This window comes from Manis pentadactyla, chromosome X (genome assembly GCF_030020395.1).
Source record: "Manis pentadactyla isolate mManPen7 chromosome X, mManPen7.hap1, whole genome shotgun sequence".
NCBI lineage: Eukaryota > Metazoa > Chordata > Mammalia > Pholidota > Manidae > Manis > Manis pentadactyla.
The window spans coordinates 57898221-57912659 of NC_080038.1; the positions used below are offsets into that span (position 1 = coordinate 57898221).

General features: G+C 37.8%; 1 protein-coding gene across 2 annotated transcripts in view; it reads left to right on the forward strand.

The window, feature by feature from the left end:
* The window catches only part of HEPH (hephaestin), a 116102-nt gene that overhangs the window by 28175 nt on the left and 73488 nt on the right, over positions 1-14439 (forward strand). For both annotated transcript variants that reach the window (XM_036892750.2, XM_036892752.2), the window contains exons 9-11: positions 2538-2749; positions 10305-10455; positions 12704-12916. In XM_036892750.2, the coding sequence (XP_036748645.2) occupies positions 2538-2749; positions 10305-10455; positions 12704-12916 (576 nt within the window). The remainder of the gene's footprint in view (positions 1-2537; positions 2750-10304; positions 10456-12703; positions 12917-14439) is intronic.

Consider the following 14439-nt stretch of genomic DNA (forward strand, 5'->3'; position numbering starts at 1 on the left):
TGGACGTACAATGGGGGAAATGACAGTCTCTTCAACAGATGGTGCTGGTGAACCTGGACAGCTACATGTAAGAGAATGAAACTGGATCACGGTCTAACCCCATACACAAAAGTAAATTCTAAATGGATCAAAGACCTGAATGTAAGTCATGAAACCATAAAACTCTTAGGAAAAAACATAGGCAAAAATCTCATGGATATAAACATGAGTGACTTCTTCATGAACATATCTCCCTGGGCAAGGGAAACAAAGGCAAAAATGAACAATTGGGACTATATCAAGCTAAAAAGCTTCTTTACAGCAAAGGACACCATCAATAGAATAAAAAGGTATCCTACAGTGTGGGAGAATATATTCATAAATGAAAGATCCGATAAAGGATTGACATCCAATATATATAAAGAACTCACACACCTCAACAAACAAAAAGCAAATAATCTGATTAAAAAATGGGCAGAGGAGCTGAATAGACAGTTCTCTAAAGAAGAAATCCAGATGGCCAACAGGCACATGAAAAGATGCTCACATCGCTAATCATCAGAGAAATGTAAATTAAAACCACAATGAGATATCACCTCACACCAGTAAGGATCGCCATCATCCAAAAGACAAACAACAACAAATGTTGGCGAGGGTGTGGAGAAAGGGGAACCCTCCTACACTGCTGGTGGGAATGTAATTTAGTTCAACCATTGTGGAAAGCAGTATGGAGGTTCCTCAGAGTGCTCAAAATAGAAATACCATTTGACCCAGGAATTCCACTTCTAGGAATTTACCTGAAGAATGCAGCACTCCAGTTTGAAAAGGACAAATGCACCCCTATGTTTATCACTGCACTATTTACAATAGCCAAGATATGGAAGCAACCTAAATGTCCATCAGTAGATGAATGGATAAAGAAGAGGTGGTACATATACACAATGGAATATTACTCAGCCATAAGAAAAAACAGATCCTACCATTCGCAACTACATGGATGGAGCTAGAGGGTATTATGCTCAGTGAAATAAGCCAGGCGGAGAAAGACAAGTACCAAATGATTTCACTCGTATGTGGAGTATAAGAACAAAGGAAAACTGAAGGAACAAAACAGCAGCAGAATCACAGAACCCAAGAATGGACTAACAGTTACCAAACGGAAAGGGACTGGGAAGGATGTGTGGGAAGGGAGGGCTAAGGGTGGGGAAAAGGAAAGGTTTCATTACGATTAGCGTGTATAGTGTGGTGGTGGGCACGTGGAGGGCTGTGCAACACAGAGAATACAAGTAGTGATTTTACAGCATCTTACTACGCAGATGGACAGTGACTGTGAAGGGGTTTGTGGGGAGTTACTTGGTGAAGGGGGAGCCTAGTAAACATAATGTTCTTCATGTAACTGTAGATTAATGATACCAAAATAAAAAAAATGAAGAAAAGAAAAGTTAAACCATTCTAAATTATACTACCTTCTGAATGCTTCTTTGAACACATTTATGATTATTTCTTCAGAATATATATTTAAGATGTGGAGTTGCTCTATCAGATGGTACACACATTAAAATTTTTGGTGTCTATGTCCAAATTGCTCTCCAGAAAAATTTCCAGTCACATCCATTTGGAGTTCCATCAATAGTAGCTAAGAGGAAGGACCAATTTTCTTATAATTTCACTAGCATAGAGCATCCATTTTAATAGTTAACAAAATTTCAGTCTTGTAGGTAAACAACAAAACTCAGCTGTTTTGATTTGCACTAGGTTGAACATTCTTGTCAGTACTGCAGGTCTCATTTTTTTGTGGGCATGAACCTTATTAATTCTTTTGATCCATTTTGTTAACATTTTTCCTAGAAAGAATATTCTCATTTACATTTACCCTCTTTACAGGTGAGTGAAAGGAGTAGATGCCATCTGAGTGACTTCTCCCCAGCCCTGATTATTATAATTTGTAAAATTTTCCTAATTTGATAGGCAAGATATTATCTAGATATTTTCATTTGTACTTTTTTGATTACTAATAAATTTGAAAATTTTAAATAAAATGTCTGTGCATTGTCTGAACATGACTTGTGTCCTTTTAAGAAATTATAACCTTAGTGTTTTTTACATATATACACACATAAATACATAACATAAGCACATCCACACATACAGGCACACATAAAGAAAGGAGAAAGTGTTCCATAATCAGAACCACTCAAAGATGAATCAGGCTATGATATTAGTTAGTGAATCTCCCATCGCTGGAGATTTTTAAACAGAGGTAGATATATAAGAGCAGATGAATGTGTGTTTTCAAATGAGGGGTGTTCCAAATAAGTTTTAAAGGCCCTTTTAATACTTAGGTACTATAAGTTTGGAAAATTATAAACTGGGAAATTTAAAGTTCCCTAGTTCATATAACAAGTAGCAGTAGAACCAGAGACCAAACAGGTCTCTCGAATCCTACCAACAATCCTTTTTGGTATTAAAAGTCCATATTGCTGCTAGTTCTGCTGTTTGGAACTAATGATGCTCACTTTAGCCACTGTGAGTAAATGAGTCCCATGTTTTCCCTGCAGGCTCATCCCACCATGCCATGGTGGCCAAGCCTTTTGAGAAAGTAACATATCGCTGGACAGTACCCCCACATGCTGGTCCCGCTGCTCAGGATCCTGCCTGTCTCACCTGGATATACTTTTCTGCTGCAGATCCAATAAGGGATACAAATTCTGGCCTGGTGGGCCCCCTGCTGGTGTGCAAGGCTGGTGTCTTGGGTGCAGATGGCAAACAGGTACTTCCAGGATTTCTGGTTGCAAGGCCTGCTGGGAGGAGGATAGGGCTGATTTGGTGAATAGAAGTTAAATATGAAACTGGGTTCTAGAGGTGCAGAAATAGAAAGAAAACAGCTATGGAATCAAAAAATAATAGTTGGTGACCTCATGCTATCTTGCATGTTGTTCTTACACTCACAAATACACTTCTTTCTTAGTCTGTATTCCTTTCTTTTTTTGTGGGTGTTGCTGTAAAATTTTTTTTTTAATAAAGGCTTCATCGATATGAAGGTTTCACATGAAAAACATTGTGGTTACTACATTCACCCATTTTATCAAGTTCCCCCCCCACACCCCACACAGTCACTGTCCATCAGCATGGTAAGATGCCACAGAATCACTACTTGTTTCTCTGTTCTACATTGTTTTCCCGTGACCACCCCAAACCATTTTTACCAGTCATAACACCACTGAATCCCCTTTTCCCTCCTTCCCCACCTACCATCTCCCACAGTGCCCCTTTGGTAATTGTGAGTCCCTTCTTGGATTCTGTGTGTCTGATGCTGTTTTGTTCCTTCAGTTTTGCTTTGTTGTTATATGCCACAAATGAGGAAAATCATTTGGTACTTGTCTTTCTCTGGCTTATTTCACTGAGCATAATACCCTCTAGCTCCATCCATGTTGTTGCAAATGGTAGGATTTGTTTTCTTCTTATGGCTGAATAATATTCCATTGTGTATTTGTACCACCTCTTCTTTATCCATTCATCTACTGATGAACACTTAGGTTGCTTCCATTTCTTGGCTATTGTAAATAGTGCTGCGATAAACATAGGGGTGCATATTTCTTTTTCAAACTGGGCTGCTGCATTCTTATGGTTAATTCCTAGGAGTGGAATTCCTGGGTCAAATGATACTTATATTTTGAGTTTTTTGAGGAACCTCCATACTGCTTTCCACAATGGTTGAACTAGTTTACATTCCCACCAGCAGTGCAGGAGGGTTCCCCTTTCTCCACAACCTCGCCGACATTTGTTGTTCCTTGTCTTTTGAATGTTGGCCATCCTAACTGGTGTGACATAATATCTCGTTGAGGTTTTATTTGCATTTCCCTGATAATCAGCAATGTGGAGCATATTTTCATGTGCCTGTTGGCCATCTGAATTTATTCTTTGGAGAAGTGTCTGTTCAGATCCTCCACCCATTTTTTAATAAGGTTATTTGATATTTGGGTGTTGAAGCATTTTAGTTCTTTATATATTTTGTATGCTAACCCCTTGTTGGATATGTCATTTATGAATATATACTCCCATACTGTAGGATGCCTGTTTGTTCTGCTGTTGGTGTCCTTTGCTGTACAGAAGCTTTTTAGTTTGATGTAGTCCCATGTGTTCATTTTTTCTTTTGTTTCCCTTACCCTAGTAGATGTGTTCAGGAAAAATTTTCTCATGTTTATATTCAAGATATTTTTGCTTATGTTTTCTTCTAAGAGTTTCATGGTTTCATGACTTAGGTTCAGGTCTTTGATCCATTTCAAGTTTACTTCTGAGTATGGAGTTAGACAATAATCCAGTTTCATTTTCTTACATGTACTGACCAGTTTTGCCAACATCACTTGTTGAAGAGGCTGTCATTTTTCCATTGTATATCCATTACTCCTTTATGGTATTTTAAGTGACCATATACGCTTAGGTTTATATCTGGGATCTTTATTTTGTTCGATTGATCTATGGGTCTGTTCTTGTTTCAGTACCAAATTGTCTTGATTACTGTGGCTTTGTAGTAGAGCTTGAAGTCAAGGAGCATAATCCTACCAGCTTTATTCTTTCTTCTCAGAATTGCTTTGTCTCTTCGTGGACTTTTGTGGTTCCTTATGAATTTTAGAACTAATTGTTCCAGTTATTTGAAGAATGCCATTTGTGTTTTGATGGGGATTGCATTGAATCTGTAGATTGCTTTAGGTAGCATGGCCATTTTGATAATATTAATTCTTCCTATCCATGAGCACAGATGTATTTCCATTTATTGGTGTCTTCTTTAATTTCTCTCATGAGTGCCTTGTAATGTTCAGGCTATAGTTCTTTCACTTCCTTGGTTAGGTTTATTCCTAGGTATTTTATTCTTTTTGATGCAATTGTGAATGGAATTGTTTTCTTTATTTCTCTTTCTGTTAGTTCATTGTTAGTGTATAGGAATGCAACAGATTTCTGCTTATTAATCTTGTATCCTGCAACTTTGCTGAATTCAGATATTAGATCTAGTAGTTTTGGAGTGTATTCTTTAGGGTTTTTTATGTACAATACAATGTCATCTGCAAACAGTAATGGTTTGACTTTCCTTACCAGTCTGGATGCCTTTTATTTCTTTGCATTGTCTGATTGCCATGGCTAGGATCTCCAGTACTATGTTGAATTAAAGTGGGGCAGTGGGCATCCTTGTCTTGTTCCCCATCTTAAAGGAAAAGCTTTCAGCTTTTTACTATTAGGTATGATATTGGCTGTGGGTTTGTCATATATAGGCTTTATTATGTTGAGGTACTTGCTCTCTATACACATTTTCTTGAGAGTTTTTATTGTGATAGGATGTTGAATTTTGTCAAATGCTTTTTCAGCATCTACAGAGATGATCATGTGATTTTTGTCTTATGTTGATGTGGTATATGATGTTGATGGATTTTTGAATATTGTAACATCCTTGCATGATTGCAATAAATCATACTTGATCATAATGGATGATTTTTTGATATATTTTTGAATTCAGTTTGCTAATATTTTGTTGAGTATTTTTCCATCTATATTGATCAGGAATATTGGTCTGTAATTTTCTTTTTTATGGTGTCTTTGCCTGGTTTGGTTATTAGAGTGATGCTGCTCTCATAGAATTACTTTGGAAGTGTTCCCTCTTCTACTTTTTGGAAAACTTTAAGGAGAATGGGTATTAGGCCTTCAGCAAATATTTGATAAAATTCAATGGTGAAGCCATCTGGTCCAGGCATTTTGTTCTTATGAAGTTTTTTATTCCCAGTACCATTTCATTGCTGGTAATTGGTCTGTTAAGGTTTTCTGTATATTTCTCAGTCACCCTTGGAAGGTTGTATTTTTCTAGAAAGTGGTCCATTTCTTCTCGGTTATCCAATTTGTTAGCATATAATTTTCATAGTATTCTCTAAAAATTATTTGTATTTTTGTTGTTTTTGTAGTGATTTTTCCTTTCTCATTTCTGATTCAGTTTATGTGTGTAGACTTTCCTTTTTTCTTGATAAGTCTGGCTAGAGGTTTATCTATTTTGTTTGTTTTCTCAAAGAACAAGTTCCTGGTTCCATTCATTCTTTCTATTCTTTTATTCTTCTCCATTTTATTTATTTCTACTCTAATCTTTATTATGTCCCACCTTCTACTGGCATTGTGCCTCATTCTCCTTTGTCTAATTTTATAAATTGTGGGTTTAGACTGTATAATTGGGATTGTTCTCTCTTCAGATAGGCCTGTGTTGCAATATATATACTTCCCTGTTTGAACAGCCTTCACTGAATCCCACAGATTTTGCAGTGTTGTGTTATTGCTTTCATTTGTCTCCATATATTGTGTGATCTCTGTTTTTATTTGGTCGTTGATCCATTGATTATTTTAGAGCATGTCATTAAGCATCCATGTGTTTGTGAGATTTTTTGTTTTCTTTGCATAATTTATTTCCACTTTCATACCTTTGTATTCTGAGAAGCTGTTTTTAAAACTTCAATTCTTCTGAATTTACTGAGACTCTTGTTGTGGCCTAGTAAATGATCTATTCTTAAAAGTGTTCCATGTGCACTTGAGAATAATGTGCATCCTGCTGCTTTTCTGTAGATGTCTGTTAGGTCCATCTGTTCTAATGTGTTGTTCAGTGCCTCTTTCTGCTTACTTATGTTCTGTCTGGTCAATCTGTCCTTTGGAATGAGTGGTGTGTTGAAGTCATCTAAAATGAACGTATTCCATTCTATTTCCTCTTTTAATTATGTTAGTATTTGTTTCACATATGTAGGTGCTCCTATATTGGGTGCATAGATATTTATAATGGTTATATCCTCTTTTTAGACTGACCCCCTTATCATTATGTAATGTCCTTTGTCTCTTGTTACTTTGTTTTGAAGTCTATTTTGTCTGACACAAGTACTGCACTTGTTGTTTTTTTCTCCCTACTACTTGCATGAAATATTTTTCCCATCCCTTCACTTTTAGTCTGTGTATGTCTTTCAGTTGAAGTGAGTCTCTTTTAGGCAGCATATGGATGGGACTTTTTTTATCCATTCAGTGCCACTATGTGTTTTGATTCGTTTACTCAGACCATTTACATTTAGGGTGATTATAGATATATGTACTTCTTTCCATTGCAGGCTTAGATTCATAGTTACGAAAGGTTCAAGACTTGATTCTTTTTTATCTAACAGTATAACTTAACTCACTTAGTATGCTATTACAAACACAATCTAAAAGTTCTTCTTTTTTCTTCCTCCTCCATTCTTTATGTATTAGGTATCAAATTCTGTACTCTTTGTATATCCATTGAGTGACTTTGTGGGTAGTTGAATTAATTTTGAATTTGCTTCATAATTAATTTTTCTACTTCATTTACTGTGGTTTCATTTCCTCTGCTGACAGCTATTTAGCTTTAGGAACACTTCTGTCTATAGTAGTCCCTCCAAAGTACACTGTAGAGATCGTTTGTGGTCAGTAAATTCTCTCAACTTTTGCTTATCTGGAAATTGTTTAATCCCTCTTTCAAATTTAAATTATAATCTTGCCAGGTAGAGTATTCTTGGTTTGAGGCCCTTCTGTTTCATTACATTAAATATATCATGCCACTACCTTCTGGCCTGTTAGGTTTCTGTTGAGAATTCTGATGATAGCCTGTTCGGTTTCCTTTGTATGTGATCATTTTTCTCTCTCTCTGGCTGCTTTTAATACTCTGTACTTATCCTTGATCTTTGCCATTTTAATTACTATATGTCTTGGTGTTGTCTTCCTTGGGTCCCTTTTGTTGAGAGATCTGACCTCAGAGACTATCTCCTTCCCCAGATTGGGGAAGTTTTCAGCAATTACCTCCTCAAAGACACTTTCTATCCCTTTTTCTCTCCTCTTCTTCTCATACCCTTATGATATGAATATTGTTCCATTTGGATTGGTCACACAGTTATGTCAGTATTCTTTTCATTCCTAGAGATAGTTTTCCTCTCTGTGCCTCAGCTTCTTTGTATTCCGCTTCCCTAGTTTCTATTTCATTTCTTGTCTCCTCCACCATATGTAATCTGCTTTTAATACCCTCCATTGTGCTCTTCAATTATTGGATCTCTGTTCTAAATTCGTTCCTGAGTTCTTGAATATTTTTCTGTACCTCCATTAGCATGTTTATGATTTTTATTTTGAAATCTTTTCCAGGAAGATTGGTGAGTTCAGTTTCACTTTGCCCTCTTTCTGATGTTTGTGGGATTTTTGTTTGTACCAGGTTCTTTTGATATTATTTGCAATAATTTGATGTAGGTGGCACCCTTGACTGCCCAGAATGTCTGCTCTTTGGATCTGCTTATCCCCTGGAGCAAAGGCGGGTGTCACAGGTGACTGGTTCTGGTGCCTGCTGGGAAGAAAGAGCTCTTTCCTGCTTCATGCCTAGAGTACTTGTTTCCACTTCCAGGGCCAGTGCACTGAGCATGCAAGGAGTCTGTGCTACACCCCACTAACTTCCCTAGGCAGGGCTACCCTCTAGGTGGCCTGGCTTAATGGTGGGGTCAGCAGGTTTCCAAGATGGTGCCAGGTGGTAGGAAGGAGTGGGGCCTCGGAGGTGCATTGCCAGTCAGACGGATGGAGTGTCTGAAGCTCCTGAACATTCCCAACCTGCTGGGCTGAGTGTGCTGGGGCAATTTCATCCACCTATCCTTTCTCCTGAGCAACAATCTCTGTGCAATCCTTCTCCATTTAGCAGCCCTCTTGCTGTTGGAAAGTCTCTCAGAGTGCTCACCTTTCTTTTGTCCCAGAGTGGCTGGTTGTGGGTAACTGATCTCCACAAGTGGCTGGAATTTCAGTCTCTCCAAGTATTCTGCCTGTTTTAGCTTTCCAATCCCACTAATCTCTAGAGCACTATGTAATGTAGGTTCGTGCTCCCAGAGGAGATCTCCAGGGCTCAGTGTTCAGTAGTCCTAGGCCTCCATCTGCTCCCTGTCTCATTTTTCTTCCTCTGGCTGGTAAGCTTGTGTGGGGGAAGGACTTGGGTCCCACCAGATTGTGGCTTTGGCACTTTACCATTTTCCATGAGCTCTGCTTTTTTCTCCAGTTGTAAGCAGTTTGTTGCAGCCTTCTTTCCTGTTGCTTTTTCAGGATAAGTTGTATTTGCTATATTTATATATTATATGTGGTTTTAGGAGGTGGTTTCTGTCTCACCTCTCATGCCACCATCATTAATTCCATCGTGCTCTCTCCACTCTATTTTTTAAATTAAAGTGTAATTGATATAGACTCTTATGAAGGTTTCACAAGAAAAACAATGTGGTTACTACATTTAACCATATTATCGAGTCCCCCCATAACCCATTGCAGTCACTGTCCATCATCATAGTAAGATGCCACAAAGTCACTACTTGTCTTCTCTGTGCTACACTGTCTTCCCCTTGACCTCTCCCACACCATGTGAACTAATCGTAATACCCCTCAATCCCCTTCTACTTCCTTCCCCACCCATCTTCCCCCTCTCCTCCCCTTTGGTAACTGCTAGTCCCTTCTTGGAGTCTGTGAATCTGCTGCTATTTTGTTCCTTCAGTTTTGCTTCATTGTTATACTCCACAAATGATCTCTCTTTTCTATTTTATATCCTTCTATCATCTCCTCATTAAAAAAAAACCTTATCAGCCTCTAAACCTTGCTCCTAATTCCTATATATGCTTCAATATTTGGTTGTCTTATTTCATATATAGCTCACTATTTCCACTTGTGTAACCTTGGGCAAGTTACTTAACCTTGCTTTTCCTTAGTTTCCTCATCTGTAGTTATAGGTTAAAAATGGAAGAAGGTATCTTGGGTTTCTGTGTAGATTAATTAAAATAATCCATATAAGTACTTAGCAGAGTGTTATATAGCAAGCACTCAGTACATTTTAGCAGTAATAATAATAATTAACAATAATAAAAATAGTATATCCATAATAATAATAATTTTTATCCTACTTTTGAATCACCTCCCCCAGAATTCTGCCCTGCTCTCTTAGCCACTTTTCGCCAATCCTCTTCCCAGGTGACTTCAGGTTCTCTTCAATAACTCTGTACCTCTTCTCTATAGTCCTCATCTTTTACTTCTTCCCTGCCCCCTTTCATACATTTCTCCTCTCCTGTCTTGTCACATTATTCTAATTCCTCCACCCACTTGTGATTTGAGGTTACTTGAGGGAAAACTACCTAGCAACAATTTCAGCTCTAGGAAGGAGATGTGAGCTTGCCTCTTCTCTGGGAAAAGATTGAGGAAGAATCAGGGATCATTGGTTCAGGAGCTGCACAGTCCACCACTACTGAAACCATTGTCATTCCTCCCTCTGTTCTCTTCCACTGGGCCTTCAGAAAGGAGTGGATAAAGAATTCTTCCTCCTTTTCACTGTGTTCGATGAGAACAAGAGCTGGTACAGCAATGCCAATCAAGCGGCTGCTATGTTGGATTCCCGGCTGCTCTTAGAGGACATCAAAGGTTTCCAAGACTCCAATAGGATGCATGGTATGGGAAGTACTTTTGCCCTGAACTACAATTGAGAAGTTACAAGTAAAATCTAACTTAAACTTAATCATGATCCATCTCTGAAAGCACTGATCCCATTGGTCAAGTTTGACTAAGAGAAGGGCTACATTGAGAGATCAAACCCAAGACAGTCTTATACTTAGCACCTTATTGCTGCTGTGTCCTGTGTTACATGTATAAAATACACTGAAAAAATGTACTGTGAAGTGAGGATTGCAAACACTGAATTGACAAGAGAATGAGGAGTGTGAACTGGGATGATACTGGTTTTATGTCATTCTCTCTTATTACCCACTACCCTCACTCCCCAAACTCATACTACAGACAAAAAGGGTTAGTTTTTTCTATATGTGGAAAAACCTTCTATTTTTATGATTACATGATTTTGCAGTCATTTGCCTTCTACTATAAATGCCCCACCTTACATCTTTGCCCTCAGCCTGTGGAAATTCTTCCCATTCTTTGAATCCCTACTCAAAAGCTACCTCCTTCATGTAACCATTTTTATCACCTAATTTCAGGGTGATGACACCTTCTGAATTACTATTGCATTTTTATCAGACTATTTTAATAGAAAATTCAATACACTACTAAATATTGTAGTTGTTTGTTACATGGCTTTTTACTTCTGCTGGGGTGTATTCTCCTTGAAGGTAAATATTGTTTGTTGCTTACCTTTTTATTTGCTACACTGTTTCATACATGGTAAATGTTTATTGAATCAGTGACCTATCAAATTAATGAGTGGGTGGGTGAATAAATAAATGGGAAGATAAAGGTCCCACTTTCCAAGGAGCTCCCAGCATTTGCAATACGACTAATAACAACCATGAAACAATTGTAGAGTAATCCAAGACAGACTATAATTAAGTGCTAAATTGTGTGAAACAGCTTTTAACTGACATAGAGTTCAGAAGATGAGAAAATTAATTAGAAAGAATCAAGTAAAATATTCCTGGAAGAAGGGAATACTTAAGTTGAAGGTTGAAGGCTAGACAGGATTGTAATCAGACATTACAGTTAAGGGAAGCAAAATCAGTAGGTTAGCAGTATTCCTGTCAGCATTCCAGGGAACTACCAAATAAGGTACTCATTAAAGCTTGTTCCAGTGGATATTGAAAAAGGGTCAGCTTCAAGCAGACTTCCCTGTATATCTGAGGGGAATGTGGAGGGCAGAAGGGGGATCATGACTAAAGGTGTTATCTTTTGCTCCATTTATTGGTTCCCATCAAGTCAGTTATATCAGATGTAAAAGGTAATTCTTGTTCAAAACATGTTCATTCCATTTTGAATTTATGGATCATCTGATTAGTACCAGGAAACATGAAGAAAAATGATGTGTTTCCTGCAAGGTCAGGCTAGTGTGGAAGATAGATTAGAGTTGAACTATGTGGGTAGTGATATAGAAGAATTTTGTTGGGAGGAATATTTCATTCCAGAGGTGTTATTTGAACGGGGGCATGAAGAATGAGTATCAGTTTGCAACAGAGAGACACTAGAGGAAAAGTTTATTCCAGTAAGAGGGAGAAGCATATGGAAAGTCAACAAGTGTTTTCTAAGCACCTGCCATGTTTAAAGCCTTGGAGATGCAAAGGCAAATAAAGCTAACAGGATAGTGGTATGAGTGTGTAAGAGAGGGCAGACTGTAAGCAGATGTGCCTCGAAAGTGCTATTGCAGGAGTTCAATCCAGAAATAATGAGGGCCAGAACCATGGCAGTAGCAGTGAGGATGAAGAGGAGGAGACAGATTGAAAACTGATAATGGAACCTTGGGGGAACCATTACCCTTTACAGAGGGATTGAAATTGAGAACAAGTTGGAGGAGGAACAATCATAGAGGTTGTAAGAGAACCAGAAAACTGTGATGCTACAAAAGCCAAAGGAGGAGAGTTTCAAGAGAGTGGGAATAGGAGAGATTGATAGTTTCGTGTGTGTTTATGAAGGAATTCTGGTCGTGGGAATAGTTCAATTTTGCAAAGATGTGGAGCAGAGTGGATGAGGGGACAGAAAGTGAGGCCAGAGATGCCAGTTAGGCTCTTATCCAAAAGAGGTAGATTTTCATAAGTAGAACTAATGTGGTTTATGGAAGAAGGCAAAAATGTTGAGGATGACTCAGAAATTTGAAATTGTAGGAAACCATAGTACAAAGCTGATGCCATGTGGCTGGCCAGTGCCTGGGCATTCTGGTTTCATCTCCCCATCCTGTCTTGTGTTTTTTGTTTTCCAGCCATTAACGGGTTTCTGTTCTCTAACCTGCCCAGGCTGGACATGTGCAAGGGTGACACAGTGGCCTGGCACCTGCTTGGCCTGGGCACGGAGACTGATGTGCATGGGGTCATGTTCCAGGGCAACACTGTGCAGCTTCAGGGCATGAGGAAGAGTGCAGCCATGCTCTTTCCTCACACCTTTGTCATGGCCATCATGCAGCCTGACAATCCTGGTAAGTGCTTCATCAGTTGGCCCTAGGTTCGGACACTGTTGGGTATGCTACTGGATAAGAGGGAACCTGGTGAAAAGAAAACAAGAGTCATGCTGAGTGTCTTTGGGAAATTTTCAAAACACTTCTGTCTTCTCCATCCTCAGTTTTCACCATGTTCTGGTTATTTGTATTCTCTTCTCATCTCAGTAGATTTTTACTTATTTGTGTCTTCACAATAAGTAGTAGATTTCACAACACATGTAGTAGATTTCTACTTATTTGTGTCTTCAATTTCTTTCGTGTTATAGATTTTACAATACAGGTTTTCTACCTTGTTGATTAAGTTTATTCCTAAGTATTTGATTCTCCTTGACGAAATTATAAATAGTATTGTTTTCCTGATATCTCCTTCTACTGGTTTGTTGTTAGTATACAGGAATGCAACAGATTTCTGTATATTGATTTTTTTCCTGCAACTCTGCTGAATCCAGTTATTAGTTCTAATAGATTTTGGTGAAGTCTTCAGGGTTTTCTATATACTGTGTCATGCAATTTTCAAACAGTGGCAGGTTTACTTCTTCCTTACCAACTTGGATGACATTTATCCCTTTATCTTGTCTCATTGCCATATCTAAAACTTCCAGTACTATGTTGAATAAAAGTGGTGAATGTGGATATCCTTGTCTTGTCCCTGATCTTAGAAGAAAATCTTTTAGCTTTTCACTATTCATTATGATGTTAGCTGTGGGTTTGTCTTATTATATTGTCTTTATTATAGTGAGGTACATACCTTTATACCCATTTTGTGGAGAGTTTTTATCATGAATGGATGTTGAATTTTGTCAAATGATTTTTCAACTTCTGTTAGGATGATCATATGGTTTTTATCCTTCCTTTTGTCAATGTGGTATATGATATTGATGGATTTATGAATATTGTACCTTCATCCTTGCATCTCTGGAATAAATCCCACATGGTTATGATGGATGACTCATCCATCATATTTTTCAATTTGGTTTTCTAAAATTTTGTTGATGATTTTTGCATCTATGTTCATCAAGGATATCGGTCTTTAAGTTTCTATTTTTGTATTGTCTTTGGTTTTGGTATTAGAATGATGGCCTCATAGAATGAGTTTGTAAGTATTTTCTCTTCTTCTACTTTTTGGAATACTTTAAGAAGGATGGGTATCTGCTCTTCTTTAAGTGTTTCATAGAATTCAGCTGTGAAGCCATCTGTTCCTGGATTTTTGTTAGTTGGGAGCTTTTGATTTCCAGTTCAATTTCCTTACTGGTAATTAGTCTGGTCAAATACTTCGTTTCTTCCTAGGTCAGACTTGGAAGATCATACTTTTCTAGTAATTTGTACATTTCTTTTAGGTTGTCTAATTTATTAACATATACTTTTCATAGAATTCTCATAATTATTTGTATTTCTGTGATATGTGTTGTGACTATTCCTTCTTAGTTTCTGTCTTTTTTTCCCTAATGTCTGGCTAAGGGTTTGTCTATTTTGTTTATCTCCTCAAAGAACCATATCGTGGT